General features: G+C 34.5%; 3 protein-coding genes across 5 annotated transcripts; 2 read left to right on the top strand and 1 right to left on the bottom strand.

Moving 5' to 3' along the window:
• Positions 1-348: 348 nt before the first annotated feature.
• LOC105803460 (pyrophosphate--fructose 6-phosphate 1-phosphotransferase subunit beta) lies at positions 349-5126 on the top strand. Its single transcript, XM_012635669.2, has 16 exons — positions 349-544; positions 768-923; positions 1005-1126; positions 1330-1383; positions 1607-1713; positions 1830-1935; positions 2084-2147; positions 2372-2460; positions 2700-2831; positions 2989-3159; positions 3253-3368; positions 3494-3605; positions 3727-3811; positions 3978-4022; positions 4219-4287; positions 5044-5126. Exons 1-16 carry the CDS (start codon positions 349-351, stop codon positions 5124-5126), a joined length of 1707 nt encoding a protein of 568 aa, XP_012491123.1.
• A 1154-nt stretch (positions 5127-6280) lies between these two features.
• LOC105803461 (serine/threonine protein phosphatase 2A 59 kDa regulatory subunit B' gamma isoform) lies at positions 6281-10944 on the top strand. 2 transcript variants are annotated; one of them, XM_012635671.2, is made up of 3 exons: positions 6290-7598; positions 7683-8758; positions 10147-10944. In XM_012635671.2, the coding sequence occupies exons 1-3, from the start codon at positions 7517-7519 to the stop codon at positions 10543-10545; spliced, it is 1557 nt and encodes a 518-aa protein (XP_012491125.1). In that variant the 5' UTR covers positions 6290-7516; the 3' UTR covers positions 10546-10944. The 2 variants fall into 2 exon arrangements, with proteins under 2 accessions (XP_012491124.1, XP_012491125.1); XM_012635670.2 differs by having other exon boundaries at positions 6281-8758.
• LOC105803462 (uncharacterized) lies at positions 10838-13334 on the bottom strand. Of its 2 annotated transcripts, XM_052623367.1 has the most exons (6): positions 12852-13331; positions 12633-12754; positions 12352-12443; positions 11643-11729; positions 11438-11549; positions 10838-11317 (listed from the first exon to the last, which is right to left on the bottom strand). In XM_052623367.1, the coding sequence occupies exons 1-5, from the start codon at positions 13190-13192 to the stop codon at positions 11442-11444; spliced, it is 750 nt and encodes a 249-aa protein (XP_052479327.1). In that variant the 5' UTR covers positions 13193-13331; the 3' UTR covers positions 10838-11317; positions 11438-11441. The 2 variants fall into 2 exon arrangements, 1 of the variants encoding a protein (XP_052479327.1); XR_008190770.1 differs by lacking the exon at positions 10838-11317 and having other exon boundaries at positions 11468-11549; positions 11643-12443; positions 12852-13334.
• Between the last annotated feature and the right edge of the window lie 5298 nt (positions 13335-18632).

The following is an 18632-nucleotide window of genomic DNA, read 5'->3' as shown; positions in this document are numbered from 1 at the left end:
TAACCGTCGATCACTAAAAATATTTCCATCGCGATGTAGTTTTTAAAACCGATTCCATTCAAATTGGAGTTCTTCAGATAGAGCAGAGAACTGAGTCTTTGACAAGATTTTTTTTTTTTTAAATTCCTTTTAGAGTTTGATTATATGGACTTACTCAAATCCCAACTAACAATGTCAGCTATTCCTAAGTTGAAGGACGTAGCAAATGTTCATTTTGCCCTTTTCTTCCACAAACTCTCCGTCCCTCTCATATACGTACATATAAGCATCATATCCACAACTCCATTTCTCTTCACCCTTTTCTAGCTTTATACATTATTCCAGGACTTTTCAGTTAGACGTTGATCCATGTCACCCGCTATCGCCGCCAGCAACGGCTTGCCTGTCTCCCGAAACGAGGAAGGCCCCAGCCGCTTCCTCCTCCCCTCCGACTACGGTGACTTCCAAACTAACCGATTGAACCACACCCCTCCCCTCCCTTCTATCCTTAAAAACCCCTTCCAAGTCGTCGATGGCCACCCTACTACGGCTGCCGGAAACCCAAGTAGTCAACTAATCAGCTTCATATACATATATGTTCTCTTTAGGCTTTTTTGTTTTTTCCTTGATAGCTCGATTATATGCTTTATTACATTGTCTTTTCTACAAATTATGATCAGTTTTTAGTTCCCTTAAGAGGACTGTTTTAACATAAATGTGGCTTACATGTTATTCTCTGGGTTTCCATTTTCTTAACGAAGTAGTTGCATGCATGGATGGATTTGCAGATGAGATAGCCAACTTGTTTCCGAATCTTTATGGGCAACCATCGGTTTCGTTGGTTCCAGGGCAGTCAGAAGTGAAGGGTCAGAGTTTGAAGGTTGGAGTCGTTTTTTCTGGAGGACAAGCTCCTGGTGGACACAATGTCATAACCGGGATTTTCGGTAACTGCTTTGCTCTAATGTTACTACCAGGTCAATTTTAATGATTTCAGTCTCTGATCGTTGTGAATTTTTTGCCTTGAGATTACTTGCAAGAACGGGCAAGAGGAAGCACTCTTTATGGCTTTAAGGGCGGTCCTGCAGGCATCATGAGCTGCAAATATGTTAAACTCACTGCAGACTTAATCTATCCTTACAGAAACCAGGTGAGAACTTCTGGGTTGTATAACATATTTTTCATTAATATATATATATATGCACTTCAGATGGTCAGAATGTACTGGTAAGGTCCATCAAGCTTTAATTCAGCACATTAACACATGAATATGTGCTTGTTTTATATGGTATATGTTTATTGCCTCTACTCTTATGATAGCCTGTATTTGACTCGAGTTGGATAAATTTATAGGGTGGGTTCCATATGATTTGCAGTAGTAGAGACAAGATTGAAACTCCAGAACAGGTTAGTTTCCACATAACTTTGGTTGGTTCTACATTTAATCGAGTTTTATACATTAAAGGATCTGCTGCAAAGTTAAATTCTTTAAACCGTAATTTATACGAATTAATGCTAGCAGATAATTGTGTAGATTTTGTTATTAAGTCTAGTATAGCGAAATTCAGTTAGGCTATCCCCTCAGGTTTTCGATCTTATGTAACTGATTAGCATTGCCAATTCCTTTCAGCTTAAGCAAGCTGAAGAAACAGTGAAGAAGCTTGATTTGGATGGGCTTGTTATCATTGGTGGGGATGACTCGAATACAAATGCTTGCCTTCTTGCTGAGTACTTTAGGTACAACAATATCTGTGCAAAAAAAATAGGCCAATTCCACAGCCATTTGCTCAATTATATAATGGCATCTTGTTCCTGTTTGATGCTGTATGGTTCATTTCATTAAAATGATGCAGGAGTAAAAATATGAAGACACAAGTTATTGGATGCCCAAAGACCATTGATGGTGATTTGAAATGCAAAGATGTGCCTATAAGCTTTGGATTCGACACTGCATGCAAGGTATTTGATATTTTACTTGGTGGAATCTTAGGGAACCCACCTAAGTCGTAGCTAAAGCAAGTCATCATAGGGAAATATCCTGATCTCTATGCGGATAATGCTGGTCTTATTTTCATTTGTATGATCGACACTTACTCGGAATATGCAGATATATTCTGAAATGATTGGAAACGTCATGGTAGATGCCCGTTCAACTGGAAAATACTACCACTGTAAGTGCTTTTGATAAGAAACATATCGAATTGGATGAGAAATGATCAGCATGATAAAAAAAAAATCTTCATTTTCATTTTTATGCTAGCCTTTCATCTGCTATCTTTCCATTTTTATCAGGTTTTCAGGTGTCTCTCTAGACCGATTATGGTCATGTTTTCATTATGAATTCCTAACATTGTCAGTGATTGGTTGCAAGGTTCCTAATTATCTGTTTTGTCAGTCATAAGGCTAATGGGACGTGCAGCTTCTCACATTACATTGGAGTGTGCTTTGCAGACTCACCCGAACATTGCTATTATAGGAGAAGAGGTATCTTAATCTGATGTTCTCCATTGTTTCAGTTTCAAAACTAAGAATAGTCTCTATGCAGTTACATAGAACACTTTTCTGCATCATACTAGTATTAACATTATAGAAACTGCTACTATAATTTTACTATAGGTGGTTTCCATAGATTTTCATGACACGTCTCTCAATTCCAATCATTTCTTTCTAGAATGCTTGCTCCCTATTCATAGTTTTGACAAACGTTTTAACCATTGACGCAGGTTGCTGCCAAGAAGTTGACAATGAAGAATGTTACAAATTATATTGCAGATATAATCTGCAAACGCATGGAACTAGGATTTAATTATGGTGTAATAATTTTACCAGAAGGCCTTATTGATTTCATTCCGGAGGTAAAAACTTTTGAAACCAGTAGTTGTTCCTTATGTTTCATTATTGCTATTTTCCCCACCGTTTCCACTAGCAGTGAGGTGAATGATCGTCACCTTTGAGTCAATCCGAAATATCTTGAACTATGGACTTGAAATGGTGAGATGAGTTTACTTGCAGGTAAAACAACTTATTGCAGAGCTCAATGAAATTTTAGCCCATGATGTTGTTGATGAAGCTGGGATGTGGAAAAGGAAACTTAGAAGCCACTCTCATGACCTTTTCGAGTTTTTGCCTCAATCAATTCAGGAGCAGCTGCTACTTGAAAGAGATCCCCATGGGAATGTGCAGGTAGTTTTATTTTTTGTTGTTCTTTTAATATTTTTCTGCAGCATGTATAAGAGTCCGATTAACGGGCGACAGTTAAGGATGACATATGTTTAGGTTGCCAAGATAGAAACAGAAAAAATGCTCATTCAAATGGTGGAAGCTGAATTGGATCAAAGGAAGCAAAAAGGTGCATATAAGGGACAATTTCAAGGAAAACCCCATTTTTTCGGGTAACTGATGACATACTTTTCTATCTGGATAATCATGATCAAGCACTTGATGAACTTCTCCATAAATGACGAGCCTTTCTGTTCACGGTGTATTGTAAACATGATATTTGACTTTCACTTCGTAGCTACGAGGGTAGATGCGGATTTCCAACGAACTTCGATGCAAACTACTGTAATGCATTGGGTTATGCTACTGGAATCCTCCTTCATTCTGGGAAAACCGGACTGATTTCATCGGTTCGTGTGATTCTTGCCTTTTTATTTCTTTACATACCATAAATAATATTTTCTTGGAGAAGGATGAGATCCAACATCCTGTTTTCAAGTGACATTAAAGACATTAGCATCTTATGTTCAGGTGGGTAATTTGACTGCACCAGTAGATGAATGGACTGTCGGAGGAACAGCATTAACATCATTAATGGATGTTGAACGCCGACATGGTATATCACTGTAATAATTTGTTCACATAACTAAAAAGGACAACTGATATTCCAAAGGGCACTTGATTTTGCTTGTAATAAGTGCAAACTTAGCTAATATATATGTACTTATATTTCTCATCATGCAAAAGCATCAATGAGATTTTCTTTTTTCTCACTCTGCCAGGGAAGTTCAAGCCTGTGATTAAGAAGGCATTGGTGGACCTTGAAGGTAAACAATTGAAATATGCATATCATTTCAGTTTATCAGTGTTAAATTTCCTTTGCCGCCGGGTAACAATGGATTTGACAACTTAATTTTTTTGGGCATAATAATGTTTTAGTTATGATCATTATAAGCTTCTATTAGATAGGTTTTAACATAAATATAATTTAAGGTTGATTTTATTTGAATATTGAAACTTCAGGTGCACCAATGTTGAAATTTGCATCCTTGCGAGATGATTGGGCGCTTAAGAATCGGTATTTAAGCTCAGGTAATTTCTAGCAATGAATAAACATATCATAGTCTGTTTTTTTTTTTTTCCTTTCCTTTTTACATTTTATAATTATTGCCATGCACACATCCCATCCCATCACAAATAGATAATTCTTGCTATTCGAATTTATCATATAAATTATAGAATGAACACTAATCAATGGACCAACAACCTATTAAGTCAAAATAATTATAAAACTTGTCACTTGTATCTCATATAAATTTATATATTTTATTTCACCAAAATAAGCATCTAACATTTAATTACACTCACCAGCTTTCGATTAACAATCAAGTGACATAGATTCAAACCTTGTAGTCCCTTTTTTCTTCTCTTAATATTAACATTTAATTACCCTTAAACTAGTCTTTAGCCTTCATTTTATACCTAATTATCAATTCACCTACAACAAATAAAAGTTTATTTGGAACCCCGTGTGAGGCTTGATGATCAAGATGTTCACCGGCCCAAGTGTGGGTTAGGTTCGAGTCGGGCTAGATACATTGCTATTAGGGTTTTGCCCTCTTCTTGTAATTCTTCCAAAAAAAAATTATAAGAGTAATGTTTATTTGAATGAAAAAAATATTAAAAATTAGTGAAAAAATTGAAATTCTTCAAGGACTTTGCAATTAATAAATATAAAGTCTGACCTATTCATTTTGTTTTTAAAGGAAAGAAACATTTCACTTAAATTTTGTTTGTTAGCAGGTCAACACTAACATTATTTGATGTTAATTTTATATGTTGATGCAGGACCCATTCAATTCGTTGGTCCTTATGCAAATGACATCAACTACACTCTAATGCTGGAGCTGGGGGCACAATTTCATTTTTAATCTTAATTTCCAATTGTGTTATAATAAAGTTGTAATTAGATGAAGTATATTTTCTTTTTTGTTTTTGGTAAATATGAAAAATTAGTGAAGGTTAACTACACTAAAATTTTGATATTCATGAATATATAATTAAGTTGTGACACAAATAAATTAATTGCTAGTTTTCATGTTCACATATAAATGGAAAATTTGAATCGGTGAAACTGGAATTAAAAAAAATGATGATCCTAAAAAGAATCCCATGAACCAACAAAATGATCTTTCTTGAAACCTTTGAAAGCACTCCCAATAACAGTTTTTCATTCTATGCTATCCAAAAGGGCAGCATAGAAACATACAACAATCTGTTTACAAAGATAAATGGGTAGCTCTTCCTTCTCCATCCATGGAGCCATCGAAATGAAAGCTAAAAAAAAAACAATAGATGGTTGAACGCGGTTGCCTTGGGCGTCTGACTTTCATAAAATTTGATTTCTAGAAATAACTCAACATAGTTTGATTTGTTTGTTTGTTGAGATTTTACTTGTTATAGAAAGGTGATTGTTATACATCTATAACACTATGTTGTTATAAGGATTCCATAATAAAAGAGAGAGAGAGAGAATTATGTTAAAAAAGAAAGCTAAAAGTCAAGTGTATTATTATTGATTTTCTGCATCTTTTCTTCCACATGATGAATTATAAAGTTTATAATAAATATAACAGTTCAATTAATCAATGAGTTATCAAATTAAATTAATTAATTTATCACTAATTACTAAATTCATAGTAGAATATTTAATTAAGGAATTTAATAGTTTATCGAATTGATATATTTAATTTCATTCATTGAAGAGAACTAATTTAGACCATATCCTATTATAGAGAATTAATCTTGAATAGCTATAATTTTATTTACAAAATTTAGATGATACGTTGTTATAGAGAATTAATTTAATAAAGGATGTAATTTATAATTATAGATGTTGTTATAGAAGAATTACTAAAGCAAATCATAGTTTGGAATTGAACCGAAACCACCATACTTGAATCACATCAACTTGCAAGCCACACTTTTGTACTAGTGATTGCCACCCACGGATCAAGACGTAGAGTGGGGAATTTTTCCCCTTTCCCTTCTGCTTCCGCATCTCCCATCTCTTTAAAGCCATATTACTCGCATCCAAATCTGGTCAAATCACTAATGCTTCTATACCCTCCTTCCCGCCTTCTTTCAGCACCTCCTCCTCTTCGTCCGTAAGAAACTCCGCTCGGACTTGATTCACGGGTATGGAGAGACGACCAGGGTGCTCCGTCAAATCGATTTTTTACAATGATTTTTGTATGACCAATTGATCATCGCTTCTCCCAAGCCTTTGGTCATCTCTTTCAACCTTTCGGGCAAGCAAGGTTGAAGGGCCGAACTACTACTACTACCACTACCCTTGTTGTGTTGCTTTGTATTGTCAGGCTTATTTGCCCTACTAGTTTCATCTGGTGACTTAGAGCTACGTCATTTCTTCTTCCCCCATTCTAGTGTTCCCAATGTCGTCTCGGCCAAGCGATGTAAGTCAGACCAAACTTCCTCTTTTTCCTTGCCCTTTGAATAATTTGAATTCATCTTCTTCTTTTTAGAAATTTGAAGGTTTTCTTTTGATAAGTTATATTATTAAATAGTGAAAGGAACCAAGTTCTATCATATGAGTGAGTTGTCATGAACGTAGGAATTCCTCTTCTTCTTTTTTTGAAGTTGGGAATTAAGTTTTCCTATGCCTATACTGTTTTGGAGATTAATTTTGAAGCTAATTAAGAAATTTGAAGCAGTATCATTTTATCCCAGTAAGACAATTTTATAAATATATTTTGTACATATATACTAGTATCATATTGTGGTCCAATGGATGATCTGGAAACCCCAAAATGAAAGGATTTTTCTCAAACACATATTTTTAAAAAATAAAAAAGCTTTTGAGTCTGAAATTTGAATAAAAAATTAAAATTTGTGTGAACTGAATGGCGTGGCCAAAAGGACCAAAACCCTCCATTTCCTCTTCTCTTTTTCTTTCACAGAGACGAAGGATTTTATTTTATTTATTTGGTATCACTAGATATTGTTTACTTATTTTATTCTCCCAATAGAACTGCGTTTATTTTATCAGGGACTGTTTTTAGGGCCTTTAACCCATTCCTTCCTTTCAGTAAGCTTTCACCTTTATTTTAATTTATGAAGAGAAACGCATTCTATTCTGAATCTTGTTTTTGTTTTCTTTAAATGCAATTCTTCAGTTCTCAGTGCTTGAATCCAAAATTATGTGTAAAAGAAATTTGTATACTATGCGGTCTTTCAAGTTGGAATCTTTCGTAACTGTGGATTAGGGCCAGGGCTAGTTAGGGTTTTTCTTTCTGTAGATATGATGAAGCAGATATTCGGAAAGCTACCGCGAAAACCATCGAAATCATCCCAACATGAACCCAACGGTGATGCACTCAATGGTAATTCCTTTTTCGACTCTTCTCTTGGACCCAATTCTTTAAACAGCTCTAAACCTGGTTCCGCTTTTAAATCCTCAAATTCAGGTTCACATTTGAACGGTGGGACTGTTAACTCTCATTCATCCAGTTCGGCCAACTCAAATCAAGGGAAGAAAACTGACCCTCTTGCAAGCCAAGCAGGTCTTATGTTGGTTTCAGGGATTTATGAGGCTTTGCCTGGTTTCCGGGATGTTCCCAGCACGGAAAAGCAGATTCTTTTACTTAAGAAGTTGAATATGTGTTGTGTGGTTTTTGATTTTAGTGATCCAACTAAGAACCTTAGGGAGAAGGACATAAAGAAGCAGACTCTGTTGGAGCTTGTTGATTATATTTCCTCAGTTACATCCAAGTTCAATGAGTTGGCGGTGCAAGAGATGACTAGAATGGTTTCTGCTAATCTCTTTAGAACATTTCCATCTCCGAATCACGATAACAAGCTTCTAGAAATCTATGATTTGGAAGATGAGGAACCGGCCATGGATCCTGCTTGGCCTCATCTTCAGATTGTGTATGAACTTTTACTTAGATTTGTGGTCTCACCAGAGACTGATGCCAAGCTTGCTAAGAGATACATGGATCATTCATTTGTGTTGAAATTGTTGGATTTGTTTGATTCAGATGACCATAGAGAGAGGGATTATCTGAAGACAATTCTACATCAAATTTATGGGAAGTTCATGGTGCATCGACCATTTATTAGGAAAGCCATCAACAATATCTTCTACAGGTTTATTTTTGAGACAGAGAAGCACAATGGTATAGCTGAGTTGCTTGAAATCTTGGGAAGTATAATAAATGGGTTTGCCTTGCCTTTGAAGGAAGAGCACAAGCTCTTCTTGGTACGCGCCCTGATTCCTCTTCACAAGCCCAAGTGTGCATCCACATACCATCAGCAGCTTTCTTATTGCATTACTCAGTTTGTTGAGAAAGACTACAAGCTGGCTGATACTGTCATCCGAGGCCTACTAAAGTATTGGCCTGTCATTAATAGTTCAAAGGAGGTAATGTTCGTGGGAGAGTTGGAAGAAGTTCTAGAAGCTACTCAGGCAGCAGAATTCCAACGCTGTGTGGTTCCTCTTTTCCGTCAGATTGGCCGCTGCCTCAATAGCTCTCATTTTCAGGTACTGTCTAGATTATCATTGTTACTCCTTCTATCGACTTTTTCTGTAAGCTTCTTGCCTTCTTTTGTTGACTACTGTATGCCTGTATCACATACTTCATCGCTACACATTCTTTTACAGTGATTGGAGTCTCTTACTGTTTTTTTATTCCCCATTGTTGCTGTTAGAGATTTTCCACGCCTTTCCATCCTGAATAATTCCTATTGGTCAATGTTCATCTTTAGTATATATGTTTGTTAAACCCTAAGCCCCTGTACTATTTTAAGAATTTGGTCGGGGAAAAGAGTTAGAATTGTAGAACAAGCTACAAGAAATATTCGGCATAAATAGTAGAACTTAGGATATTTTGGTGATATAAGGATGTATTGTTTTTTAGATTGATCTAAGCTGATCTTATTTTCTTGGTTAAGGGAAGGATTTATTGAATCTGGCAGTGACTGGGAAGCCACTCATACCTCACTAGGCTAGTTAACTGATGATTTTCCTTGAATAGTTTGTAAGCAACTGCTCTTTTGTTCCCCTTTATTTCTGCTCAATGCTTGCACCCACCCGGCAACATCTTCTTGGGGAAATATTATTTTGATGGAATTTATGGTTTGAAGCATGTTGGGGAGTGTGTTGTTGTATGGTGTGGACATTATCATAGTTTTACATTTGAGGCATAAGTTATCTATATTATTTTGGCTAGCATGCTTAATTTCTTGGGAGTGAGATGTACTTGATCCTTGAAGACAGCATTGTCGTGTGGTCTACAAGTATCATGTTCATGAAAAATGCTTATCTGCTGAGCTTCAACGTTACTATTTATCCTTGAGAAAAGAATTCAAATATATCTTTTCTACCAGTAGTTGATTATGTTTATAGTCAAGAGAATTGTAATGATTTTGCTGGGGAAGGAGATGGCAATTTAATCCTGGTAGTGAGTTGCATGTTCATCGTTCCAAAAGGTTGATCCTGTTCTAATAGCCCTAAATGAAATAAAAATACATTCAAGTGGCCTCTCATTTCACAGCAATCAAAAGCACTTTTGAGCTGTCAAGAATAGGGCATTCGTAGTTGAGAATAATGTTGCTATGCTGGTGGATTTGAGTTCATAACCCTAGTTTCATTCTTGCAATACCTAGAAAAGGAGATGATTCAATTTGATGACTACAGGACAGGTTAACCCTACACTTTTTCGGTAATGGCCACACCTGTTGTTTTAAGTGGTCCATTTTATGTTGGCTTCAAAGGGAAAACAAAAGGAGAACAGTTATTCACTGTGGAAATTACATGATTTTAGTCATTAGTTGCCTGGTATCTAGTTTGAGACAAGTAGAGCTTTGTACTCTCAACTTTTCTCTGTTGTAAGAGTATGATTTGGAAAATGTTCTTTTTGTTTATGGCAGGTAGCGGAACGGGCCTTGTTTTTGTGGAACAATGATCACATAAGAAATCTGATCATCCAGAACCGCTCAGTAATACTCCCTATAATCTTCCCTGCACTGGAGAGAAACACCAGTGGTCATTGGAACCAGGCAGTCCAGAGCTTTACACTAAATGTCAGGAAGATGTTCACGGATGTTGATCATATGCTTTTTGACGAGTGTTTATCCAGATTCCAAGAAGATGAATTGAAGGAAAAAGAGATGCAGGAAAGGCGGGAACTAACCTGGAAGCATTTGGAAGATGTGGTTTCATCTACTACCGCAGCAAGTAATGAGGCTGTACTGGTTTCTAGATTTGTCTCTTCCATTGCCATTGCCACTGCTACTGCCACCAGCCCAACCCCAATGGTGGGCAGTTGAGAGATACATTGAAAGCAACTGTTAAGGAATCAGATCATATCCACCATAGTGAAATGATCCATGGTGTAACCTGAATGGTGCACCATGGGAATCCTGCAATTTTTAACATCGAGTCTCTACTTACTGAATCATCTGTGGATATTAAGGTCGTTGCTTTTACTTTAATTCTGAATCATTCTTTTCTTTATCTTCTATACCTTCTTCCTTATCCGTGGCCTAGGAACATGTGTATCATATCATAAGGGACTTAGTTTTTATGGACAGTTCGTTGTATTTACAATATACTGTACTATTCTTTGTAATGATGCAAGGATATATATATTTTGACACAAATGTATTATATAACATGTATAATAGCGAAAAAAATATAAATATACTTATCCAGTGTAGAAAGGAAAAGCACTTTCATTCACTGGTGCTTTTCGTTTTAACTATTGCAAGGTCCACGAGTAGATGCTTATCCCTCCAAGTTAAAAGGAGCGGCATGGATCTAGGTTTAGATTACATACTTTGAATAGTGCGTTTGACAGGGATGGAGGCATGTGGATTAATGGAGTCTCAACTTTGTGCTCTTGGAACTATCAGCTTTCCAGCTCAACTAATTCATCTTAAAACATCATATGATTAAACCATATGATGTATTCACTCCCAAGTTCCACTAGAAATGGGTTTCAATGCCCCCCAAGGTAAAGCTCGTGTTTTTGCATGTTTATAATGAAAAGCCACCAAACAACCATCATTTTTTCATGTAGCAACACCGATATTTCATGAGCTTCAGCAAATGAAACAAAAAATCATTTAGGATGCGATTTGCACATCAATAGAGGAAAATGTTTCCGGGCTTTTTATTTTATTCGATGCACCTGTAGATGCCAAATTATCGTTCACTTACAAAGTCAATTGCTGGTTTTTGCTCCTAAAGTTTTAGAAAGCTCCTTTATGATGGGTTTATCTTTAATAGCGTCCTCCCTTTCCAGGTGCCATTTCTTCGATGTGTTTTCGGCCTGAAAAATTAGAAGGTCCGAGTTTAGTGCAATCATAGTTGAGACTTGTAAAATACAGGAAGCAAAATAGTGTTGAATTTTTTATCAACATACCCAAGTTCTTAGAGGAACAAGCTGTTCTCTAATCATTTCAAATTTAGGCTGAACCAGGTCTTTTCCTTTTGTTCTGACATCATCACTCTGCCAAAAGCAGAAGATAACAAAAATAAAAAGAAAAAAGGAAAAAAAAACATTTCTCTGTATCGGAGCATTTCCTAACTAAATACACATGGGAAAAGACTAGCATACTCAAATGGAACATGTCATGGAGAATATGGATACTCAAAAGCATGAAATAACATTGAATTACAGTTCCATCATTGTGTTAAATTAGCCCCTGATTTGGTTTGGAAGCAACTTATTTATGCTGAAATGTTACTTTGACAAGCATGTCATCAGACTAACACATAATGGCATCACACTGATGAGGGAAAATGCATTAGTGTTGAAGACGTGCCAATTAGCATGCAGATTTCAATAACGATTAAAGAGTAACCCAACCCTATTGCAGAATTTGTTAACATTGATAAGACCAAGTTCCTAAAAAACCATCAGGTGGAGAATGACAAATCTCTATAAATATGACAAGAACGGCAATAAAAAAGAAACTGGAAAAATGGTGATAAAACACTCTACAACCATAGATATCCAATGGTTTTGAGCCATATAAACAGAAATTGACGATGTATTTCATCGCACTTTTAAGCCAAAAAAACAGAGAGCTGAGAAAGTTATCAATAAGGGTGTAATAAGTAATGCTCACACTGTGCAACTCCAACTTGGAGGCTGCAATCCCAAACATCAAGGCGGCTCCACCGAATACCATTGTAGTTGCAACTATAAAAGCCATTCCAACTATAACACAAAAACCAAGTATTATACGCCTTACCGAAGTTCTGTTGATACAAAAGGGAAATTAAAATTCATAATTAAAATGTTCCCGACATTAGAACTAATCAAGACTAAATTGCCGGAGTTCATATATATTAGATATGAAATGAAGCTAAACAAAAAGCATTAAAAGAGAAATTGAAATGAACAAACTTCGCTTCAGTCCTTCAGCAGCAGCTTTCAACTTCTCCGGATTGAGAGGCGTATATTTGTCCTTCCGCAATTCATTAGCCGTCGATGCCATGGTTGAATGTTCCGTTGTTGGCAACTCCCACCTGCAAATTCTCCACCGACATACAATAGAAAACCCAATAAACAAGAAAGGAAAAAGAATACCCAAAATTCGATGGAGACGAATGGGGAAAAGCTGACCTTTTGGGGCCAAAAGTAACCTGGGGTAGCGAAACATAAGCCCTGAGAGGGTTCAAGGCATCAGGGGAAGAACTGGAGGCATTGGTTGGATGAGGATGGAGGGCCCACTTGGAGGACCTCGATAGAGACGAAGCATCGGAGGGTTGCCTGAAGATCTTAGAAGGCAAAGAATGCTTGAGGACCTCAGGAAGGACGTCAGCTTGAGTTTGTTGCCCAAGCGACGGTGGGTTTGATGGGAGGTTTTTGGGGGTTTTCTCGACCAAACGGTTGACGGCTTGTTTGGATTCCTGGAAAAAGAAGGCGCCTTCTTTTCCTGCTAGCCTTCCCGCGAGAAAACTCATGATGTTTCGATAGCAGAATTTAGAGAAATGGTGTGGGAAAATTATTTGGGTTTTGGATCTTCTTTTGGGGGTCAGAGGTTTTGGATTGATCACCAAGTATCGACATATTTGGTAGCGTCAGCCTGTTTGAATTTAAAATTTACACAATTCAACCTTCTAAAAACTATAATATTTGTACCACAATTTTCGTTATATCAATTTAATATCAAACTCGTATTTAAAATTTAATTTTATTCGTGAAACGTCTTTTTTTAAATTAATTAGCATTTAAGGCACAGAAATTTTATTAGTTATAAAAAATTTAATCTAATTTCTTAACTATACAATTATTAAAACTATTGAAATCTGTATCCCTAAGGTCCAAATTACCTTCCTTCTATTGAGCATGGACGTACACATATGCTCATTTCACTCTCTCTCTTCTTTTTTTCTTTTACTTAAAGTTCAGTTTTGACCCTTCCAATATCTATAATTTAACTTTTAACATATTTTGGTCATTAGTTAAATCGTTTATATCATTAATTTCTTAACTAAAACATTACGTGGTGATATATAATTTGAATATCTCAAGAATTTTAGAGACTGCTATGTGACTTTCCATTTCCTTTTAAATTTGTGTCGCTCTTTTTGACATTATAAGATAATAGTCAAATTTCAACATTGTTAACTATTTCAATTAAAACACTTACACCAATTTTTCTTAAGGACAATCTTACAATAGGAAAAATATATTTCATCATGATGATTTTGAATGAGTATTTTTAAGGAAAAAGATCTTAATAAATATTTTCAACGATAGTTTTATTGTTACATAACTATTAAGTGAATGTTTATTTTAATTTCAAAATATCACGCCAATGTATTTAATAGAAATAACAAGTAGACCTAAAATTTTAATTTTAAAAATAGAGGACTATATTCTTAAAAATAAAAATAAAGAACTAAATTTCAAATATATAAAATATATAGGGACTTCAAAATTTCACTCCCTTATTTAGTACAAATAAATAATCAAAATGTGGACTGAAATCTATATTAATTGTTGAAAATCCATCGACTTGAGTTTAGTTCATTTTCCTGCTCTACTCAGGATTTTTAATGAGTAGTTTGGTTATTTCCTTAAAAAATGTTTTCTTTAAATAATAGGGTTACAAAAAATATATTCAAATAAAAATAAAGAATCATGAACTAACAGATAAATAAGTTATTACAAGCTTCTTTTATACAAAATTTAAATTATTCAGAAATCTGAATTAGAAAATAATACATACATAAAAAATATTTTTTGATATAATTAGAAAAAGCTTTATATTTAGTTTACGATCATAAAAAATAAAATTTTCCGAAATTTTTAATGGTTTTTGGAGATTTATTGTTTCCTGTTCAAACCTTTGTAATAATTAACTAAAATGAATCGTAAGTCATTATTGTTTCAACCTTAGTAATAATGAGCTAAAATGAATTCAAATATATATTACATCGATTTCAAGCGCACACGCATAAGGGGCGGGTGCGATGTGGGTTCTCCTGCATTTGCACTTTGACACTGTGGACCATACCCACCTTCCTCGTCTACACTTTCTTTCTTTTTTTTTTATGGGGTGAAATTTCCAAAGAATAAGCTAGCTTCAGGGCAAGCTGTTAAAAGAGGGTGGGATGTGAGTGCATGGCCCAATGGTTCGCAAGATATTCCACTTTAATTTGCACATATGATATCCAACCTTAATTGCATGGTTGGTGTATGAAATAATGGGCAATTGAGCTGCCATTAAAACCAGGTGAGTGGAGGCTAGCTAAACCAGTCCATTTGTAGATCATTCATCATAACTTTCAGAGCACCGCAGAAACAAATTACAAGTAGTGGGTCATTTTAAAATGGTCGTTTATGATGATTTTTTTCTTTCTTTTTTTACAATCAGAATTGCATTCAGTGCCAAGCAAAGATGATGAAGAATTGGTGATGGTTCACTGAACTGCAATATATTGCTCCCTTTTGGTGCTGTTTAATTTCCTACCTCCCCCCATGAAACCACAAATTTGGTTTCATACAAGTGAACCATCCTAAAATAAAGTAAGGTTCTTACCAAAGATATGCTGAGCTGAGAAAAAGAAATATGTAATTTATATAAAAACCTCTGTAATTCAAAGCTTACAAACTATGGTTATTTCTGCCTCGCATACAAAGCCTATATGGAGGCAAATAAATATGAAATAATTCCTTTAAATTAATCTAAAAACGTGCAGGAGTTGATCCCAAAAAAGTTCATCTCTATACTTGTCACAATATCTCTACTCTATACACAACTAACTAGGTCTATAATCTATGATATTGTCTAAGAAATCATCCAAAAAAAAAAAAAAACAATATGCTTATACGCTACACAAGAGAGAAAAGAAAGATGCTGCAATTGCAAAAAAAGCAATATATTATATATTATCTGAAGTTTGAGTTCTTTTGTAGCTAGTTTCTTGAGCTATCATCGCTTGTTGTGCAAGGGGTTGGAGCCTGTTGGGACTCTTCGCTTCTCCTCGAATTGCCTGGCTTGGCCTGTAAAAGGTGGACCAGTTGACCCTGGATGAAACACCTGTTGCCCAGGTTGTCTGGTTCCTTTGACTGAAGAGTCTGAGGATACAAGGATGTTCCTTCGGATCGCTTGAATCCTGGGAGTTAAGAGGAGGAGAATAAGAACAAGGGAGCAAAGCTGAAAACGATCCATCGTTTTGTTTGAGAGAGATGGAGAGATATTGGAAAGGCAGTCATAGGCTAAGCCAGCTTCTTATTTTATATATGGGGGAGGCGTTGGTCCATTTCTGAAGTATAGATACGTGTATTCAGATTCTTAAAGTTGTAGCTTCGGTTTTGACCCATTTGCCATAGCCTTTCCCACCGTTGGATCTATAGAAAATTGTGAAAGTAGACCCACTATTATTCACATTTATTATTCAATCAGATAATAACAAAAACAATTTATATAAATATAAAATAATTATAATCATGTGATCACTGACCTTATAATGACGGTTGGGGTAAAGTCAACATTTAATAGGGACAATGACACCAGAAATACACGCAAAGTATGTAATATGTGAAAACTTGGAAGGGAAGGGAAGCGCTCGCCGTGACATATAAAAATATTATTCGGAAAGACCCAAATGCCTATGCATTTTCCATACCCAATTTGGAAGACTTTATCAATGGCCCTTGCATGGAGAGGGGCATTTTCGTCATAATAGAGTCAACATTGATACACCGACGGAAGTCCATTATATTAGAAAACCATAGACTTATTAATCAAATTTAGATAAAAAACCTGTATAGACACCTATGAGAAAGGTCGGCTACAGATATTGGAAATTTCAGTCTTTCTCTAATTCAACTAAGCCACGTGGAAATATACAATTTTTTATGATTAAAACAAGCATAAGAAACTTCGTTTCTTAATATAATAAAAAGCACAATGAATGGCATTCCTTTGATGTTCAAAATTCAAATTCAATTTTAGAATTTAAATTTTATTATTATCTTGGAATTTGAATTTATTATTTATATTTATATTTTATTTTTTAAAAATTATAAAACAATAGTTAAATTTTAATTTTGGTCAACTTCAATTAAAAATTTAATCTTTATATCAATAGAGCCGGTTCAGCACTGGTTCCAGTCATATTAACTAGTGCATATTGCTCCAGTAAAAAACCGGTGCAATTAACTCCCTTTTTTGTACCGGTCGCACTAATTCATTCCATATAATTCTAGTCACACCAGCGGGTACATGAATAATATTTAAAAATAATAATTTTTTTAACTTTTTACTATTATAGTTATAAATAATAAAAAAAATTACCGATATATTGTGGACTGTTGTTGAATGAATATATTATATTATTTAATATTATTCATTTTACTTTTGTAAATGTTTTTATTTACATATATTAAATATTTTTCAAAAATATTTGGTATCTTGATTTATGCTTTATTGTTTGACATAAATTGGTAACTCAACTTTTATAATATCATTAATTAATCTAATTATTTTATTCTCATTAAATGTTAATGTGACGTTTTAAGAATTGTTAACACCATTAAAATTTTCTATTAAATTCAGGTCCATCACAATGTTATTTTTTGTTACATGACTACCAAGTGAATTTAAAAAAAATCAAATGTCACACTAACTAATTTAATAGAATAATTTTAATTTTAAAATTAACAAGACTAATTCCTAAAAATAAAAGTACGGGATTAAATTCTAAATCTACAAAAAGTATAGAGACTCAAGTATACCTATTTTTAATTTGGTCAATTTTAATCCCATAACTTTCAAAATTTTGAAATTTCAATCATGTTCCAAATTGTAGCAATTAAATTTGGTATGTCTAATTTGCTATTAGTCTCATTTTGTGCATAAGTTGTAGATTTAGTACTTATTCTTCAATTTGGTAATTTTAAATCCATATACTTTTTGAATTTTAAAATTTCAATCCTACCTCAAAAGGTAAGAATTAAACCATTAATTAAAATAATGACTTTTTAATATTATGTGAAAATAAAAGTTGATATAATATTGCAAGTGAGATAATATGTTTGTCTCATAAAATTTTAGAAATAACATTATTTAACCGCTATCGTTTGACCAAAATTGAAGTGAAAATTACAAAGTAAAAATGATGAAATTAAAATACAAGAAGAAAATCTACAAGATACAAGAATTAATAACATGAATTTACCTAAATTTGATGCATGAATTGGAAAAGATGGCCAAACCCATAAAAAAAACCCTTATTTTTGAACAAAAGCCAAACTATATATACTTTATATTTGGAGTTGAAAAGTGGGGGTTCCTTTTTATAATTTTATTTATTGCAAAGTTAAGGAAATTTATTCATGTACTAAATGATGCAATGTTGAATATTGTAACAAAATTCTTCTGAAAATGTAGGGGGAAAAGGGGTTAGGGTTGGACCCTTTTGGTGCACGGGTAGCAAAAGTTTCTCTTTTTTGCTTTATATATTTCATGACTATGATGTATGATATTCATGCATTATTTTATATATACCACTCCCTATCCCATTCACATTCCCATTTTCCACAATGAATTCAACTTGCCAAACTGTTTCACAAGAGAACCTTATGGAATTAGTCAACTATGATGATCAAAATATGAGGCTATTTCCATCTAACTCATCAAATGACATTTAAAAAATAATAGCATATTAGAAATTATATAATCTTATATTAATATTTATATAATTTTAATTAATATTTGAATAAAAATTGTTATGCCCCTCTGCATTAAGACACGTGACAAGCTAAACAGGCACTTGAGCAGTAAGCTTGCCACCTACAAGTCGGGAGGGCACCTGCATACTCACCCTTCCGTGGTGAACCACCCGGGCAACAGGTGGCTTACTCTTCATTAGGAACATAAAGTTGTTGGTC

This window comes from Gossypium raimondii, chromosome 11, assembly GCF_025698545.1.
Source record: "Gossypium raimondii isolate GPD5lz chromosome 11, ASM2569854v1, whole genome shotgun sequence".
Lineage (NCBI taxonomy): Eukaryota > Viridiplantae > Streptophyta > Magnoliopsida > Malvales > Malvaceae > Gossypium > Gossypium raimondii.
The sequence above is the reverse complement of the archived record's forward strand: the minus strand, read 5'-3'. Positions and strand labels throughout refer to the sequence as shown.

What these genes read in the sequence shown, in the direction of transcription:
- LOC105803460 (XM_012635669.2), top strand. Translation starts at nt 349, where the DNA reads ATGTCACCCGCTATCGCCGCCAGCAACGGCTTGCCTGTCTCCCGAAAC. An exon ending in TTATTGATTTCATTCCGGAG is followed by an intron (nt 2,832 to 2,988) that starts GTAAAAACTTTT and finishes GTTTACTTGCAG; the next exon opens with GTAAAACAACTTATTGCAGA. An exon ending in GGATGTTGAACGCCGACATG is followed by an intron (nt 3,812 to 3,977) that starts GTATATCACTGT and finishes TCACTCTGCCAG; the next exon opens with GGAAGTTCAAGCCTGTGATT.
- LOC105803462 (XM_052623367.1), bottom strand. Translation starts at nt 13,192, where the DNA reads ATGAGTTTTCTCGCGGGAAGGCTAGCAGGAAAAGAAGGCGCCTTCTTT. An exon ending in GTTACTTTTGGCCCCAAAAG is followed by an intron (nt 12,755 to 12,851) that starts GTCAGCTTTTCC and finishes GAGAATTTGCAG; the next exon opens with GTGGGAGTTGCCAACAACGG. An exon ending in CCAAGTTGGAGTTGCACAGT is followed by an intron (nt 11,730 to 12,351) that starts GTGAGCATTACT and finishes TGCTTTTGGCAG; the next exon opens with AGTGATGATGTCAGAACAAA.
- LOC105803461 (XM_012635670.2), top strand. Translation starts at nt 7,517, where the DNA reads ATGATGAAGCAGATATTCGGAAAGCTACCGCGAAAACCATCGAAATCA. An exon ending in TCAATAGCTCTCATTTTCAG is followed by an intron (nt 8,759 to 10,146) that starts GTACTGTCTAGA and finishes TGTTTATGGCAG; the next exon opens with GTAGCGGAACGGGCCTTGTT.